At 29.9% G+C, this 20796-nt stretch overlaps 1 protein-coding gene and 1 non-coding gene across 2 annotated transcripts; both read left to right on the top strand.

The window, feature by feature from the left end:
- Positions 1-4715: 4715 nt before the first annotated feature.
- Trnah-gug (transfer RNA histidin (anticodon GUG)) lies at positions 4716-4787 on the top strand. Its single transcript has one exon. It is a non-coding gene; the product is annotated as a tRNA-His (tRNA).
- Positions 4788-20165: 15378 nt separating this feature from the next.
- LOC132945073 (uncharacterized) lies at positions 20166-20732 on the top strand. Its single transcript, XM_061014696.1, has 2 exons — positions 20166-20274; positions 20389-20732. Exons 1-2 carry the CDS (start codon positions 20257-20259, stop codon positions 20728-20730), a joined length of 360 nt encoding a protein of 119 aa, XP_060870679.1. The 5' UTR covers positions 20166-20256; the 3' UTR covers positions 20731-20732.
- Positions 20733-20796: the final 64 nt, after the last annotated feature.

Here is a 20796-nt window from a genome sequence, read left to right as displayed (position 1 = left end):
CAAAAGCATTTTTACTGCCCTAAAAGGCGATGACACAAAAAAACAAACGCATCATTGTAAATTCAAAACATTCATCATGCTTCGCTCAGAATCTAAAATCTCATAAAGTGTACTATAAAAATTCATTGGTCATTTTTATACCAGTATAAATGTCAAAATATGAGAAAAAATTGTTTTATTAGTGTTGTTAGTGGCAAAACTTTAGGGTTTGACGAAGTCAAATAATGCTTAAAAATTAAAAAAAAAAAAAGAAAAATGTTTAAGGTGATAAAAAATGAATTAGGACAGTGGAACCTAAAAAACGTTTTCCAGTTACGTTTTTATGCGCAAAAAAAATAACAAATAACTCAGGTGTTAGAATATGGAAATGCTTCAAACTGCCTGCAGCCAGTCATTATAACTATGACAAACGCTTGGATTTTGATACTCACAACTCACACTCTAGTAATTCACATATTATTAATATCGTGTGTTTGGTGTAAATATTGTATTGCCATCGAAACGATTCTCGGTAGTTGGTCACAAAGGATTGACCGGATAATATATATATATATAATAATAAATAACTATATAGTGTTTACGGCAATTATTATTTCGTTATAATTTACATCAGTCGTGGTCGTTTCGATGATGTTTAAAATGCAATATCAATATATATGGACTCTACGATTGGGTTATATTACGTACATAACGTCGACGCAACAATATATTAATGAAATTGTTTTATGGTGCAAATTGGTTTGTCCGTGCGGTTGTTTCTAATTTAAATATGACAGTATGATGGGTAATAATAATTATTAGTCGATAAACTGAAATGTTTTCGGTTGGTTTCTACGTTTAACTGAACCCCTAAATGTAAATAATAATATTAATCATAAAAGTGAGTACTTATGTATAATACACACCAACTAAAATACCTAATAGGTAGGTAGTTCTTGTTGGTAAAAAATGTATCGTTTTTAGACCTTCCTGCAATGCGACAAATTTATATTTTTTCCAATAATTAATCGGGGAGATTTAAAAATATGAATTTTTGACTGTTCTGATTAGACAAAATGTTTATACAATTTGAAAATTGTTATCTTACGCTGAAATTGCTAACCAGCCAAAGTCACACAATGTTGCGACAGCGGAACCTTTTCTGTTGAAAAAGTTACTACTGACTATAACCACTGAAAGTGTCTGTTATATTTTATTAAGCTGCAAAATACAAACAATTATAAACAATGTCTATACTAACGAATTTAAGAAATTACTTAGCCCCTTTTTGATATCACAACTTTTCTAAATTGAGTTTGTTTTTTCTTAGCGAGGTTTTTAACGCGTAGTGTTTTTATTGAGATATCACTAATTTTTTTATTTACATTTTGGATATAGTTAACCTATTTTTTTTTTATTGGTTGAAATGACTAGGTAATACATACATATTAATAACAGGTACACAATATACATAATATTATAAAGAGCTGAATTAAATAAGACATAAAGTGGACTAGGCATATTAATACGGCGATAAAATAAATAAACAAAATCAAAGCAGAACTTCAATTCTGTGGCGACGGAGATAAGACAATTAATGCTTAGATGTGTACTTGATGTACGCAACGAGTCGGCCGGCGTTACCCCCACTCGGCTGTTCAAAAACATAAGACAGTAACTACGTTGTATGAAAATGTCTAACATTTTTTTTTGTCGGATAGATATCGCCTAATTTGTATACATTACAGACCAATTGACTGTCCAAAAAATAGTGACCACGCATTGTTTAACTAGCAATTATTGCAACAAACGTGTGGCGGAGATATGCATAGGCAATAGGCATAAACCGAAATCATAGTCCGGTTAGGTTCCCGTACATACGACATATACATTTGCTGAATTGTTGAAAAAAATAGCGTTTTGATTTATAATTAGGTACATGCTAATACTCTTGTATATTACTCGGGCTGTAATCCTCCGATCGACTTGGAATTTATAAAAGTATCATCTACATAGCATTACTGATCAACCCGTGTAAATTTTAAGTCAATCAGTTTATTAATTTAGCTTATAGAAAGGTCTGACCAGTTTTCGTAAAATTACACAGGTTAAATATAGGAGTTGGCCGTCTCGTGCAATACATTGCCGTCGTGTCACGAGCTCTTTTTTTTTACTCAGCTCTGCTGGATTATGTTCGCAGAATACTGAAAGCATTTTTAAATAATTTACCTAACATTATTTCGGGGGAGACTACACTACTACTTCCGCCGTCACTACGCCGCTGGATGTGTACATTGAATATAATATTTTATAAAATATTATAATACTGTTACCTATCAATTATCATAATCTCCGTCGTTGTGTTAGCCCTGCAGTGTTGTTGAATACTATTGTATCGCGTTGTACTGACGTACCGTATTGTAAATACATTGGGGTAGCCCTTGATGTGATGTTGTGTCTATATACCCCGACCCGTGTATAAATATAATACATTTATATCCTACCTGCGTTTCGTGCAGAGGAAAACTTCTCACCGTGTTTCCAGTGTCGGACATGTTGTTGTTGTGTTTGTCAATGTTGACTACACTAGATGTTAAGTGTTAAGTGGTACGCCCCGTGGAAATGCGGACAACTCACAAACAACACGAACAACTACGTTTTCCGGACGCGACTATTATAGGTACGCATTCTATAATAACAGTGTATACCTATACAATATGATGTGAACACAAATCTCGGTTAACATAGGTTGATCGTGACACGACAACATTGAACATTCCGAGTGTCCAGAGTAACTAGGGAGAAACACAGAGAGAGAGAGAGAGAGAGAGACAGAGAGAGAGACAGAGAAACAGAGGGAGAAATTGTGGTAATAATAATAAAATAATAATAGGTATAATGTTACGACTTACGAATTACAAATATCTGTTAAATATTTTGTTGGAAACTCATAATATCTGCAATAGCTAATATTATGTACTTATAATATACAGCCGAATGCCGAAAACGAGCGGGAAAAACAAAATAAACATGCAACGCAGTGAAAGATGATCACGGTACACGCGATAGGGAAACATGTGGGAATAATAATAATAATGATAATAATAATCCATTATTGACCCACTTGTTATCTACTGTACAGCAGAGCGACTTCCACTTACCCGCTTTTTTAATATTTTTTTTTTCAGCTAAATGTAAAATTTGTATTAAAGTAACATAAACGTTGTTTTAAAAACTTTTTATCAATGTATTAATTGAAATTATTAGTCGACGGTACGTAAACTAAATAGCTTAGTTTTGAAGTCCGCTAGAAAATGCTTCCATCACAAAATTGACTAAAAGTAAAATTTGTATAAAAAAAAACCATCAACAGATATGTCACCAATACCTAAGGTCGAAAAGAAAGTAACATTTTCCAAATTTTTTTTTATCGACGTAATAATCTCCATTCACATAAATAGTATAGCGCAGTTTTAGTCGTCTAAATAATCTCCTTCCTTTTAAAAATCTAAGTAACATAAACGTCGTTTTAAAAACTGTTTTCAATTCCTTAACAAGTGTCTATTATATTTATTTTTTCCTTTAAAAAATGTTTATTTCAATTAGAAGTATTATATATTTTGTAACTAATTTATAAAAAAAAGATGTGTTTAAAAAAAAATGTTTAGATCAATTATATTTTGATATCGCTAAAAAAATATCAAAAAATTATTGTATAAATTGATAATTTGTATTTTCTAATAAATGTTTTTAGCTGGGTGGGTCCTCAGAATTTTCTTTAGCAATCTATATTTTTTTGAGGATAACCGCCACTGTATATTTTATTTCATTTTTCAGAAAATGTTGTTGTTTCATCATTTTATTTTTTATTTTTTTATTTTTGAGAACAGTTTTGTATATTAATGTTGTTGAACAACGAAATGATGAAATAAGCCTTATCAAAAAACAAGACAAAACAATATCAAAACTGTTCTTTAAACTAAATAAAATATAAAAGATTATGAGTATTATGAAAATAAAATGTCGAAACGTCAACAATATTTGTAATTATTACAAAAAAATAACTTACAAAATAGCTCTTTTTACCAAAACATTAAATTAAATTAAATTAAAAGTTGAAACAGTTGTAGTCCCATATGAGTCTTGTAATTAATAAAACAGAATATTATTATACAGATATTACGATATCTCAACTACCTATTTCAGAAAATATAGGCCTATTGCAATGGGTAAATCGTCACGGGAAACCCTGTATTTAGTAATTTTACATTATAATGTAACAACAACAATTATATTTTAACAACAAATTCAAAAGGTAATATAAGCTTAAAATTGAAATAATATCTGTATGATAATTATATTAGTTTGTACAATCCTGGTTGAGAACCACTAAAGTATCATAGGTCCTTATTCTGAGTTTCTATAAATATAAAACTAGATTTAAATAAATTTAGTTATTACAATAATTTGGCATCTTACATGTGCCTGTACAGTTTAGAGCATTGGATAATGCCAAATAATGCGAAATTTCAGAGTGTTAATGAATACTGCATATTATTATAATTCAATATCCACGGACCACGTTCGTTGTACATATCTCAATATCTGTGTTTTGTATAGGGTTTTCGTAGTAATACATGTCTATGCGTACTCATAATAATAATATATCGTTTGTAAATACTCAGGAAATACATGCTACACTTATATAAAATAATAATTCAAGGATTTTATCATCTGCCGTGATCGTCTAGTGGTTAGGACCTTGCGTTGTGGCCGCAATAACCCAGGTTCGAATCCTGGTCACGGCACAACATTTTTGCCGTTTTTCCTTAATACACTGGGGGATAATTTATCCGAAAATTGCATTTTTACGGTATTACGTACTATTTTCATCATCATCATATTTTTCTTTTCTTTTCTTAGTTCCTTCAGCTTTATTTTCTATTAATAAAAATATTGTTTCACCGTTATGTATTTTATAAAATATGGAAATATTATTATACTGTTTTTATTTGGATTTCTTGTTTTAAATATTAGTTATAATACCTATGTGGTTAGCAAGTTTAAAATAATGCACATTATAAATGCCGCTTACGGGAGATAACATTAATACGGGGTGATCTATTTAACATAAGTCATTCAATTTTTCAGAAAACATTAACGGTTTTGCAAATATTTTTTTTACATAATCATAAATTGTTACAAAAAAAAAAAATATTTTCTTCTTTTGAATGACATCATACATTTTAAATTTCATAATCTATTTACTGTACCGTCTTCTATTATAAAACGTTTGTTTTGAAATGGTTCAACTACTAATGACTATCATATTACTATAATGATTTACCTATAGTATATTTACTTTTTTTCTGGGATTTTTATTACCAGTCATGGCAGGCTTTATTGTAAGGATTGTTTCCAACTACCCAAATAAAATATATGTTGCAGTCACAGGTGGGGAGGCTACACCACACACTCACCACACTGAATACTCTGTTTAATAATATATATGCATGTAAAAGAAGTAAAAATTAATTTTGATTCTAGCGGAGAATGAGCAAGACGGGTGAATTTCAATAAAAATTATCTAATAAAATATACAAGAAGCATTTATTTGATACCAATTTCTGTATTAAGACATTTAATATTTTTTATTCAGTTAATTTTCTAGTATTATTATACAAGGTTAAACAAATAATAGATTTTGATAATGCACCATACACGTGCTGCAGTTACTTGCACACGAGTGGTCACAGAGTAAAAATAAATATAATAGGACATAAGAGTATCAAATTAATACTAATTTTACATCGACGACGATGACAAGCCCAGCTGCGCGGATGATGTAAACCGAATTTTCTCCTTGTTGTGTTATCGCAAATAAATGGAAAAATTAAAATATGTATGGTACTATACACACGTACAGATTCAAGAAATAAAATGTAAATTCGGAGATAATCGACAATGATCGTTAATATTATAGCGCCTGCTGTCAACATCTATTTTTAAGTGTAATTTTTCATAACAACTAAATTTTTTCACGTAATAAAATAATACATCTATTACTTTAAATATTTTCGACAAAATACATTTTATTGTATTTATCAAGTGCACATATTCGTCAAGTCAACTGCGCATTTTATATTTTCTAATCTAATGCACAATTAGTGTCCTACTGCACCTTACAATAAAGCCTGAGTCGTGGACTTTTTTTCACGGCAATTTTTTATCCTATGATTCTATTATTTTATTGCTAATTGGCAATTTATAAAATTAATGTAAGAGATTCAGAGATGTCCGTATGTTTGAAATACTATTAAACTTACTTACATACGATAGAATAAGACATAAGTTATTGTCTATTCAGTAAAACTGCGAGATTAAAATATATTACATTGTATAATATTATACCCGTCCTAACCTAACCTTCCGACTCCGTGGATCTTCCATCTTCAGGAACGGTTTACGGGAGAGTAAATTGTTACAATTGAAATGTTTATATTATTATCTAAGTACTTATATACGGTTTCAAATTTCGTGGTTAATTCGGTACTCGTAGGGAGAGAGGATGTTAATTATTATAAATCTTCCTCCACAGTCTAATATATCATAATATAGTTGTACCACCGCCCAGGCAAGTGCATTTCTATTTATTAATATTTAATGGTTTTGAAAAAAATTTAAAAACGTCGTAATTTGCCCAACTGGCTGGATTATAATTTCCGAATTAACTTAACACTACATTTTGTTCAGCCGTAGAGATGCTTAGTTACCATGCCTACGCAGCTATTATACTCGGAGATGGGAAAAATAGATTTAAAAATGTACAGCAATAGATTCACGAAGAGTCAAAAGTAAATAAGAGATACTAAATGTCTAAATGGGAAATACTATTTAAGCATTTTATTGTGTTGGCTAACTTTTAAAACACAATAATGGTTATTGATTTTGTAAACGTCGAGCCGTGTACTCGTGTCTCACAATCACATAAAAATATTCTTAATTATTTTAAAATTTGTGACTAACTATTTTAATAGGTACATTTTCAATTATTTTAAAACTAAATATGTGATTGGCTAAAAATGTTTAAGCAAATTTAAACTTAAAAAAATATATATATTCTATTGTATTAATTAAGGATTTTTGTGCTTGTTTGATTGACCTGCACATTTAAATAATTTAAATAAATAATAATTCAGTATAAAGACTAGCATAAATGCATAATATTATAATCTATATTCTATATATTATGATTAATATCTAATATAAAATAGAAGCATTTTTTTTCATGTACGTGCATATATCGTAAAGTACTTGGCTGATTTTAGTACAGTTTTCGCTAATTGTTGGCCGAGACTCGGGGAAGATTTAATGACTTAGAAAAATTGAGTGGGTTGCAAAAATAATAAAAATGTAAATAATAATCTATATAAATTAAAATTAAACGCATCTTCGTTAGAAATCGCATCATTTGAGAATTTTTTTTTAATGTTTGTTATAGGTAGACTTTTTTTTTACAGAAAGAAAATTAAAAAAGATTTCTGGAAAATTTTAAAATTCGGTTATCTATAAGAAATGATATCTTTAAATAAATATGAGAGTTGAATGAAAATTTAAAATTATTCTTAAAAAAAGAGATCTTATCATGAAATTTAAGAGCCAATCCACAGGCTACAGAATTGTCCATCTCGGTCGAATTAGATCACAAAGCGAGGTACACCGACGTCCATTTACCAGGGGTGTACACTTAAACCAAGTTAGGTACCTAACCTATATAATAGCGCTGTATCTTATTTTATTTTTTCCCGTGCAAAGTCGGGATGTATACAGCTAGAGTAAATCCTCGATAACTCAAATCCGTTGGGTGCAAAAAAAATTCGAGTTATAGAAAAAATTGTGTGTACTTATTGAAATGCAGGGGCGAAGATATTTCTTCGAGTTATCGAAAATTCGACGTTCGAATTATCGAGGGTTCACTGTATATCATTATATCAATAGATTTCTTGAGACTTGGAGTGTGTTTACGGTTTATTGTCCGTCGCTTATATGCAGCTATAAATGGTAGCTCATACATGCTTTTTTTTCAACTCACGAAATAACAAAAACGTTTTGTTTATTTTAATGTTTGTCGTTGGTTACATAATATTACTATGTTTATATTACTACTATAATCGGTAGAAATAATATGTCATAACATTTTTTTTACAACTATATCGATACCTAGGTTTGTATACATTTATATAAAAAAACAAACCCTTGTCATGTGGCAACGCTGGACGGGACGCCGCTATAGCCTATAGTAATATTATAATATAATATAATATAATAATAATATTTAGGTAGGTACATCCGACTATTTAGAAGTATTATTTTTGTAGACTTGCAGACTTTTACAATTATTGTCTTCGAATATTATATTATTAGTATGGTGTATATACGTATACTGTATATACACCGATTGTTATTTTTCAAATCGTACAGAATTTGGTTTTTTCGATTGAAAAATACGTAATATATGTATACAGTTTGTGTTTATTTTATTATTGACCTCGTAAGTCACACGATATAAGTTAGTATAGTTAGTATATAGATATAGGTATTAGGTAACTACGCTTAATAAGTAATACACTTATACTTATGCGCCCCCTACTCACAATATTAATCACTTTTAAGTTGATGTTGCGTGGAATTTACTTTGTTGGTTTACCGTCGTGTTGGTATGTGTATTTTGACGATCAAAGTACAGGCCGGAAAATACCATGAAATTCACATTTATTTAATAGTTTCTGTAACATTTTCCATTTAGAATGTTTTAAATAATCAAATATTTATATTAGGATATTATCATAACTATAATGACCGAATTTAATAGTTATTGCAAAATTTTGTTTAAATCAGATAAAATATGTACATGAATTATTGGACTAATTACAGTCTTCCTAGTTGTTAAAAATGTTTGCAATTTTCAAAGATTATGCATATTTGTCTATGCATAAAATATAAAAATATAAAATTTATCATATCTTAGGTAATTTTACACTAAAAATATAACTATGATGTAAATGTTCACATTATGGTTTTTCCTAAAGAAGGTTATACGATAGTGTCGTGATATCATTAATATATCGACCATAATAACAATATTTATTTAATGTAGGTATTCTAGGTCTCAAAATGAAAACAGTTGAAGATAAATTTAAATATTATGTCTTAGAAAAAAATGGAGGATAAAAAACTATTAAAACTTACTTTAAGGTTATGGCGGGAAATAAAAATGTTTATTTAGATGATATAACGCCAAATGTTTAAAACTATTTTAAATATATGCACTGAGAACACGTGTAGACGTTGGACGTATTTTTTCATTATATAAACATATTTAGAACAATTTAGAAATGTATATACTTATAAATTTGAATTTAGAAAAATAATATAATATTTAATTTTCAAATATTTTTTTTTTATACTATTTTATAATTCTGTAATTTGTTAATATCCATTTTTTTATTTAAGTACTTAAGTGAATAACAATTATATAATATTTTATAGGACATTTTATGATTTTATTATGGAATTTTAACGTATTTTTCGTTGCAATTTTAACATATTGTAACTGCAATTGTGTTACCTATATTTTCATTGCAATATTGACATATTACAATTGCAATTTTGTCATATTTTTTACGCAATTAAATCCGGTCTTTGATCATAACCAAGATCAACATTTTTTCAATATTGTAATCAGCTTCATAATAACAGTACGATACTGTATACAAAATTGGTTTTTCATCCATCAATCGGCTTTTGCTCATGTTATCGCATACACTCATAATAATATGTACCTACTCATATGTATCAGTGTTTACCACAAATTACATGTTCATGCATGCTTGCATGTTTATTTATATTGAAATATTGTATATTGACGGTTCGGGATATAGGTTATAGATCACACACGTCACCAAAATAATACATAATGATTTAATGATTTGATTATAATTTTATTAGAACTCATCCACTAAAATACGCATCAACTGTGTGACTATTGAATACTATTTTCGGTTGACGATGATGAAATAATAAAATTGTATCATCTGCAATGCACGTGTTATCGATAATTATTACAAGATTTGACCGAAGGGATTACGAGACCTGTCCAGCTTGTCGATTGTTATGTCATAATCGCATGACAATCTACCCTAAGGTTATGACTATATAATATTATTATATTATATGAGCAATTTTGGGGGTTTGAAATAGGGGCGTTTGTTAACTCTCCTTCAGACCGTATGTATTATAAACTCTCCAGGGTCGTCTTCAATTTTATACCTGAAGATTATGATGTATATTTTATAATATGTAAACCCTCTCGGGTCAACATCTATATATAAGATTACTATATCTGTCCTAAAACTCCCCCAGGTTGTTTGTTTAAATGTTAATAATATAACGTATAACATAACAAACCTATTATTATTACTTTTTATTTCATTTAGCATGCACTATAATATATTAAAATCTTTTTTATCATAAATAAAGTTAATAATTGAGTTGTAAACATTGACATTTGAGTATTTTACTCGAATTGTTGTTGTATGTATACACCTACGACTGTTTTTAGATTTTGTTAACAGCAGCTGGTAAATTATACACTCAAACGCTCTTTAAACAAAAATATTAAAATAAAAGTTACTTTTCTATATTATCTATAAAATTTCATAATATGGTCGTGATTAGTAATTGCAAATTTTTTTTTGAAACTGGTGAATTGACATATTATACACCATGGGTATTTTTATCATTTTTGGTCCCGGGAGATTTTAAAACGTATAGTATATCAAACCATTTAGGTAAAGCCGAACTACTGAAGTCGACCGTGGATAGTGGATAGTTTACCATCGGGATTTCAGTTTACTATAATTATAGTTATGCAATTCGGGAGAGTTTACTATCACCCAGAACTAGAGCCTTTTTACGGGATATGATAATATAGGTGCGTCGTCTTGGCACCCATAAATCGACAACCCCCCCCACCCCTCTAACATATCGGTTTTTTACCCGATTCGCATCTATTTGTACTCTCCATAAAAAAATTTGTACCTCTCTCCCTTTTACGCAAAACCAAATCCCACGCCCAGGTGCTGTCACGACAACGTCCTGGCACCCAGAACCACCAGAAGTCAACCGATCGATTTCGGACCTATCTCATATTTGTATACCCGATTTGTATCCATTTGAACCCTACCTACATTTTTTCTTACCCCTTTCCAGTTTACACAAAACCGAATCCCACGTCCGGGTGCTGTAAGTTCCAGCGAAATTAATAAAAAAAACGTATATGGAACTTAACTTAACAAAAACTTATTTGGAACTTACCTTTAATTAAAAAACCTATTTGGAACCTAACTTTAATAAAACATATACGGAATTTAACTTTAATACGACGGAACTTAACTTTAATTAAAAAAACCTTTTTGGAACTTAACTTTAATTTAAAAAACATTTTAGGAACTTAACTTTAATTTAAAATCCTTTTTTGGAACTTAACTTTAATTAAAAAACCTTTTTTGGAACTTAACTTTAATTTAAAAAAAACATTTTAGGAACTTAACTTTAATTTAGAAACCTTTTTGGAACTTAACTTTAATTTAGAAACCTTTTTTGGAACTTAACTTTAATTCAGAAACCTTTTTGGAACTTAACTTTAATGAAAAAACCTTTTTTGGAACTTAACTTTAATTAAAAAAACTTTTTTGGAACTTAACTTTAATTTAGAAACTTTTTTGGAACTTAACTTTAATTTTGAAACTTTTTTGGAACTTAACTTTAATTTAGAAACTTTTTTGGAACTTAACTTTAATTTTGAAACTTTTTTGGAACTTAACTTTAATTTTGAAACTTTTTTGGAACTTAACTTTAATTTTGAAACTTTTTTGGAACTTAACTTTAATTAAAAAAACTTTTTTGGAACTTAACTCTAATTTGACGGAACTTAACTTTAATTTAAAAAAAAAACATTTTAGGAACTTAACTTTAATTTAGAAACCTTTTTGGAACTTAACTTTAATTAAAAAAACTTTTTTGGAACTTAACTTTAATTTAGAAACCTTTTTTGGAACTTAACTTTAATTTTGAAACTTTTTTGGAACTTAACTTTAATTTTGAAACATTTTTGGAACTTAACTTTAATTTTGAAACTTTTTTGGAACTTAACTTTAATTTTGAAACTTTTTTGGAACTTAACTTTAATTTTAAAAAAAACATTTTTGGAACTTAACTTTAATTTAAAATCCTTTTTTGGAACTTAACTTTAATTTTGAAACTTTTTTGGAACTTAACTTTAATTTTGAAACCTTTTTTGGAACTTAACTTTAATTTTGAAACTTTTTTGGAACTTAACTTTAATTTAAAAAAACATTTTAGGAACTTAACTTTAATTTAGAAACCTTTTTGGAACTTAACTTTAATTTAGAAACTTTTTTGGAACTTAACTTTAATTAAAAAAACTTTTTTGGAACTTAACTCTAATTTGACGGAACTTAACTTTGATTAAAGACTTTTTTGGAACTAAACTTTAATTTAGAAACTTAACTTTAATTAAAAAAACTTTTTTGGAACTTAACTCTAATTTGACGGAACATAACTTTAATTAAAAAACTTATTTGTGACCTAACATTAATTGAACTTATATGGAACTTATTTTTTATATGAATAATTATTTTAGAGGAAAATACTCACATATAAGTCGATCAGAAACTATTTAAACTGAATGTTAATAGGAAAAAACTAATAAAAAATCTATTATTTGTATTTATTTGTTGATAATAATTATGACTTAATATTAGCAGTAATCTTGTTCCTTTCACAAAATGTTTTTTAATTATTCTTAATTTAATTTACATTTATATACGTTTGGCTTTTATCCCAAAGTCATCACTGAATAATAATTCAATGATGAATTTAATAGTTACATTCCCACTTACATTAATTATTTGATTATAAATTAGAATAAACTACAGTTTCCAGCTTCTACTTCAACACTATTTATGTTTTTAATTTTTAAAATGCAATCCGAACCTTGAGCTGGTGAATTTACACGTAATACTATAAAATTGATACTAGTGATGGGTACCCGATTGTTGAATTAAATTATCTACGTTTTCAATAAAAAAATATCTATGAAGTATAAACATCCGCATTTCTATTAACAATAAATTCTTAATTGTATGAGCTATACATATTACATATTATTTTTTTCGAAAAAATTATTTAAAAAAACAAGAATAATTCCTATTTTAGATCACACGGGTTGATCTAACAACTGACTGCTACAACAACTGTGCATAATCCGTTTTGAAAACGTCCAGAAAAGAGTTTGTTTTAAGATTGTGTGTCTTGATAACAACTAATTTAATTTAAAGTGTATTGTTACATTATAATAAAAAATAATAATCATAGTAAAATATATAATTGCAAAACATTTAATACCTATATCTAGCCATCTAATGTACACTAAAAAAGGTGTAAGTATGCTAATAAAATACATGAGGTGTATAATGTATTTATGTATATAAAATTATAAAATATAAAGATTGATAACATTATATTGTTTTAAAAACTTCGCGCAAACCTAAGGTGATACCTGGCGTATAGTATATGCGTACGTATTAAACTTGGCGTGGTGAAACGGCCTTTGGACTGTTCGGTCTCACGTATTTTATACATTGCGCTTTTAGAATTAAAATTATAAACGCTTTTACGTCACCAAGTTAACAGATTGTCCGTGGCAATAGATATTTAATTTAAGTCTTAAAGTAAATATAAAATAGTAATAATATGAAAACAAACTTACGCGTAAACCTCGAATCTTCCGATGAAACCTAGCTAGAGTGCCGCCGTTGCCGAAGAAACAGCTATCTTCATCCATCTTCATCTCGCTCCGAACTGAAACTTGAAAGTATCGAAATATTTCATGAAAATAACCTGATCTTAACGAAATGTAGTGCGAGTTTGTATTACAACTTATATTATAATAATATATACGGCTTAACGAACTGTCCGTCTATATTGATGGCTCATTATTTTTTTTTTAACTGAAATTATTAGAATTATTAATCGTCGCCGACGAATGTCGACAATTGACGATTGCCATAGATATTATTAAAAAATATATTATTTACTATGATAAATCCGTAGAACTTACATAACCTATACGGTCTGTTGATAAATCGTATGCATTTTTACAGAAATCTTTGTGATCAGCAATGTACCTATATTCTGGTTTTATATTTCAGTTATAGTTCGCATGCCAAATTTCACTATGTAAAACTATGTAAATGTTCTTATTTGGTCAGCAGTTTTAGTTAAAGTAGTTCTATATTTCAATGGAGTAGATTGGTGTATAAAAAATGTGATTTTGTATTAAAACTTGAGAATTGAACATTTTATTCATTCAAATATAACAAAGTTATTTTGTCAAATAACAATGTACTTATATACTCGTATACAATAGTAATATAATGTAATAACTAATTACTACCATCGATGAGTTATTACATTTAGGTAAACCGAAAAACAAAGATTTTAAAATACACCAAGCACTGCGTATCCAATAAAGACGCTGTGTGCCAATGCGACGTCGTTACAGCACCCGGACGGGGGATTTGGTTTTACGTAAAAGGGAGAGGAGTACAAACATTTTTAGGGAGGATTCAAATGGGTACAAATTGGGTACAAAAAATTGAGATCGGTGCAGAATGGATCGGTTGACTTCTGGTGGTTCCGGGTGCCAGGACGACGTTTTTACAGCACCCGGACGTGGGATTAGGTTTTGTGTAAACTGGAAAGGGGTAAGAAAAAATGTAGGTAGGGTTCAAATGGATACAAATTGGGTACAAAAAGATGAGATAGGTCCGAAATCGATCGGTTGACTTCTGGTGGTTCTGAGTGCCAGGACGACGTCGTTACAGCACCCGGACGGGGGATTTGATTTTGCGTAAAAGGGAGAGATGTACACATTTTTTTATGGAGGGTACAAATAGATGCAAATCGGGTACAAAACAATTCAATATGTTGGGGGGGGGGGGGGTTGACGATTTATGGCACCTTGATAATATATACGTCCGTACATTATTTATTTACTATGATTTAAACGGGCGAGTCCAAATACAATAAGTATGTGGAAAAACAAAATAAATATTATAACCTTATATTATAATAGGACCTATAATACTTGTGTTTCTATCATACGTATGTATAGATACCCAACAGTTCGTATTGATTCGTGAGACAGTTTTAATGCAATATGTGATTCGATATGGATCCCGAAAAGAGGTTTGAACTCCTCATCTCACTAATAAAAACAAATTGGCGATTTCTACAATTCGAACTCATCAAACTTAAATAATATTATATTGTGCCTACAATTTTCGTCGTAGAGATGCACAGTGATTCGCCAATATAAAATTTACGAACAACACTGATTTTATTATTAGGTATTAAAAACGACGAACGAAACAATACGAGAATCGACTTGACGACGATATAATGTAGCACATTTGAAAATTGTAAAAAAATGTACTCATATAGCGGTAAAAATATAATGAGAACGATTACTCGGTCGCAGTACTTTGTATAGGTATAATACTTTATATTGTCAAACGATGATTGTATTGTGCAACAGATATAATTGTAATGCACGTCTTGTACGGAGATATTATTACTCACACGATTTATATTTTATTAAATATCGTTTAGGCACGTTCACTTTACACGCACACCGACTCACGAAAATCGTTTTTCTAATATTAATGACTGTATAGCGAAGTGTCACATTACACCTATATAATATGAAGAATTTAGATTCCTGAACAACGGTTCACATCACGGTCAGGTATATTCTAGTAAATAACAGAGGTTAATATTATACAAAAAAACACCAAAACCCGACTAAACTCGTACAGAAAGCAATTACTTTTATTAATCAGGACCACTATCGGGTTTGTGGACTTTTGGAGTATGAAATACTGTCTACAAACATAATATGAAAAGTAAAATAGTTATTATAATATATCTTGAAAAGAGGTCATGTTCTGATCTAATGCAAATAAAATGTGATGAAAATGATGATAGCCGGTTGACAAGGCCAAAAGGAGTGATGTCTCAGAGCAGGTAAACATCGAGGTATTACGTGCAAAATATTATGGCTGAGCCAACTCAGTGGCGTATTTAGGCGCGTTTCTATGAGCATAGGCGCAACTAGGGTCAAAATAATGGGAGGGGGGGTAGGCCTAACAAATCTATTAATTTATATAACCCAGAGGTGGCTTATATCTAAATTAATAAGGAATATTTTTTGGGGGGGGTCTAAGCCCTCACATAATATTGAGCGCTGCACAGTTATTAATATAGTACCGTCGAGTGTGTATAAGTGCACATGTACTTAAATAATATAGAATGTCGTAATAATCAGGTGAAAACCAAAATATACACGAATGGGATGTAATTATTACGACTAATAATGATAAGCCGGTTGGGTTGAAAATGAAATTAGATAGTTAATCGCCACGAAATACTGCAACGTCCTGAATAGATTCAAAGAATTTAGACGGAACCTCTCGGTCCGAAATGTGCCGGAGCATAAATTACGAGTTTCAAGAGCCGGTACAGTTTTATGGTCCAGCTGTAAACACTATTTTTGTATAGGTATATATGTTTTAAGTAGGGGCGTAGAGCTTAATACAATTTACCTAAGTAATAGCTCCTCCTCAATCTTCAGCGTCTCTTGCAATTACGTTTCATAAACTAATATGTGACCCGGTGTATTGGTAAATAAATTCAAGGGTATATACGCCGTTCTTTTCATTTAAATTTAAAAAAGAAAATTATTGCTATATTTTTACATTGCTGACCAATTGGCTATTATTTATGTAAATTAAATAATAACTAAACTGACAAACATTATATTATGCCCCCCTCCACAATAACAACAGAATAAACATTAAATCTTAATAAATATTTTTTTGTATACCTATAGGAACCTAATCCACATATTTAAAAAAAAAATTAACACCAATTTGTAAATGTACATACTACATCAATCTTTCTTGATTTTACGGACATCATTCACTTTTTTCGGGATCAATAACCACTTATCAATGGATACCAAATAATATTGCCACATTGAGACGGTTCTAAAAATTTACGTTGAATTAGGACAAATAATTGGTAACATTATTAATGAATTAACTTATTACTTAGGTCATTGTGTTTCTATGTGGGATAGGTTTTCAATCTTTTCATAAGTTCACAAACAAGTTCTTTCGCGAGTAAGGTCTCACAAAAAATGCGTATAGGTATAATATAAGATATTAAGATTTCACAGCTAAACAACGAATTAATTGTTTGTATTTTTTAAAACGCCGATCAGTTATCATTATCTGCGTAATAAATAATTATTTCCCGAATTAATTCTCTAAGTAAGTATAAGGAATTTTCCAAAATACAATTAATTCTTCAACTAGGTAGTGAAAAAAAATAAGAACCGACCAAATACGCATTAAATAATTATTATTTTATCGTAAAATTATGATTTATGACGATATATTGACATATTTTATACATTATTTTAATAAGCTACCTATAACACTACTAGGATAAGATTTTCATAAGAATTGCGCACGCTTAACCGTATTGTAGGGGCATATCTAAAGTTTTTTTTTTCATATAATATATACAATATAAATCTTATATTTCAGTCTTCAGTCATCTCGGTTAGTCGGTTGGCGTTTGGTTTCCAAGTGTGATATAAAATTGTCAAATTAACTTAGTTAGTAGTGCGAAACTCGCGTCCATTCAATTCGTTGAACGTAATTATTCAAAAATAATAAAACACTTCCTGATAGTTTCGTATAATATTGTAATTTCCTTTATTTCCTACCCGTAGATAATAATAACAGGTGGTAGGTACAATTCATTAAATTATATTTTACGGAGTTTTCGTATATATTTTGTTTTTTTATATTGTTATTCCGTCCAATAAGTCACGTAATCATAATTTTCTTTGTTCGAGTGGTCCGAGTCAGGTACCGTCTATTAAGTATTCTGCAGCAGTAACTTCGGCAACAACAAAAAAAAGTTAATAATCAAAATTTCTCATGATTCAATAATCTGAGAAAAATAAAATATTTTAATGAGACGATTTTTCCATTTTTTATATTATGTCATTAAACAGTAGGCATAGGTAGGTATAATAATATTAATCAGTAATCACTATGATAATTATTATAATGGTGAACAAGAAAAACCGACCAAAGGCATAGTGCAAAATCAATATTTTTTATTTGATACAGGGCAAACTACCTACCTATATCAGTATGAAAGCAGTTTTCGTTGTGTGCATAAAATTTCCACTTTAGGGCTCATGCGTGATTATTCTTATCTACAGCGTACAAGACATGATGCCAAAACCAATAAACAACGATAATGTTATATTGATTGTAAATATAAGTCTAATTCTGATGATATTATGAACAGTCATATCAATGATATCATATATTTTTGACTAGGTACATAATATACTACATATTCTAGGATTAGGTCTAAACTCCTATACAGTATACATATAATCCCGTACCTCTCCAGTTACGGACTCAAATTACCGAAAACAGTACGATAATATTATTATGGTACGACATGGGTAATAATAATAATAATAATAACAATAATTGAATAATCAACGACACGGCGTGATCTAGCGGTGGCGAGCATAACATCAGACGGTCGGGTTAAAAGTTTGTCCGAAAGAAGGGATGACTGTAACATGTTTTGCCGGAAATTATTTTTCGGATTACCGTCATCGAAATAATATTGTAATTTACCAATAACACTGTATCCACCGCCAATGCATTTCTGACAGTTGTCACTTGTCGTTTCGTCTGTAGATAGTAGATGCACTATATTATTATAATTAAACTGCGTTATATTATTAATATAATTTAAAAATTCCAATGCATCATCATTATTATTATGTCACTGCTGCAGTGGGGTCGAGTAACGCGTTCCGACATCATTGTGACGATAACAGTGTTATAATAATACTATTAGACATTAGAAATTTTATAATATTATCAACTTCAGTGACTTCACACGTGCGAAGACGGCACGCCGGTACTGCAGCAATGAAATTCATTTGCGACAGACGCCACGGGCATTGGGGGGGGGGGGGGATAATAATAATATTATTATTATACTTGACGTACTGTATAATAATATTATGTACTTGTATTGCTGTCCTGCAGCAGTTGCAGTATCCTGCGTAGGATTACGGCGAACGAGGACACCCCATCGCCGCCGTTGTGAAGGACGATTTTCGATTACCGTCACGAGTGTGTCGTCCACCGTGTAGGGCGTTTTGCACCGTACACAATGATATTGATTCTGCGTCGCCGTTCTGATTTTTACGTTGAAACTCCCATAGGCATAATATTATGTAAAGTATTTTACTTGCAGACAGCCAACTCCGCTGACCAGAAGTCTGTGACCCTGTGTGTGAGTGTACATAATATAATTCCTATATTATAGGAACCTGCGACTGTTTTATAATAATAATAATAATATGTCTATGGTGTTATCAGCGATCGTAATAATATTATTATTCGATATAACGCGAACGGTTCTTCGACAAATTATTCAGCTGTTTCGATCAAACGAATCAAACGATTAACATTTAGAGGAATACCGCGACGTGGTTATTTTATATGCATTCGAATATTTTTATAATGATAATATAGCAGGCACCTAAATGATTAAGTACCTACTTGGCTACTTTGAATATTATGAACGAATGAGATGACGCGTATATGACGATCCGATTCAAATTAGTAACGAACTGGCAAATAAAATACGTACTTACCTATAGTTATAATGTTATAAATTAAAATTACAAATCAAAGCATAACGTTTTAAAACCGATTTTATGGCATTTTAACTATTATACAATCTGGCGAATCTTATATTTTTATATATTCTAAAATTACTTTAATCGATCCAAATTGGAAAGTTTGTTTTGTCATTTGTTATCTAACAGGTAGTTATTATACATTATATATTTTTTTATGTATATGGAGTATTACTTTTCCTATATAAGTACGCTCTTAATTTCGGTTCGGATCATTTTCACAGTGTCAGTCGTTTTGATCTTCAGTCGGTTTCGAGTCAGCAACCAGTATTGAACTATTCACGTTCAATATAATTATACGAGTATAATAAAATATAATAATGGACGTAAACACCAAGGTAAATAATATTATACTTTCTTTTATATATACCTATAAAGTTTTATTTTCAACCATATAGGTAGTTATCGTTTCGTTTTATATTAACTCGTTTTAAAAATATAAAAATAAATAGATTCTGCTTACCACTGTCTATGTTGTTCTCATGGCGCTCAGATCATTCGGACAATATGGAAACAGATACATCCAGAGGGGTTTCGCTCACGAATTTGACGGATTCGATCAAGGAAAATACACGGGTCACGTCCTCCCGTATTCTCAAACCAATCAGGGCCAGGGTTACAATTTAGGGTGGAACGGGTACCAAGGAGGAAACGTTTTCAATCCGTATCAGAAGCTAGGATATGGATATCAAAACCAAGGATTCGGTGGAGGCCCAGGATTCGCAGACGGTGCACAACTATTCGGTGTCCAGCAACCAGCAAATTTTATTGGTAATCAAAGATTTAGGGTATGAATAAAAATATATTGTCTTTGTAAAAAATACAATTTTAATTAGGTAATTAAGACCTTATAAAAACTG

This window comes from Metopolophium dirhodum, chromosome 5, assembly GCF_019925205.1.
Source record: "Metopolophium dirhodum isolate CAU chromosome 5, ASM1992520v1, whole genome shotgun sequence".
In the NCBI taxonomy this organism is placed as follows: Eukaryota; Metazoa; Arthropoda; class Insecta; order Hemiptera; family Aphididae; genus Metopolophium; species Metopolophium dirhodum.
This window is presented reverse-complemented; position numbering and strand designations above follow the sequence as displayed.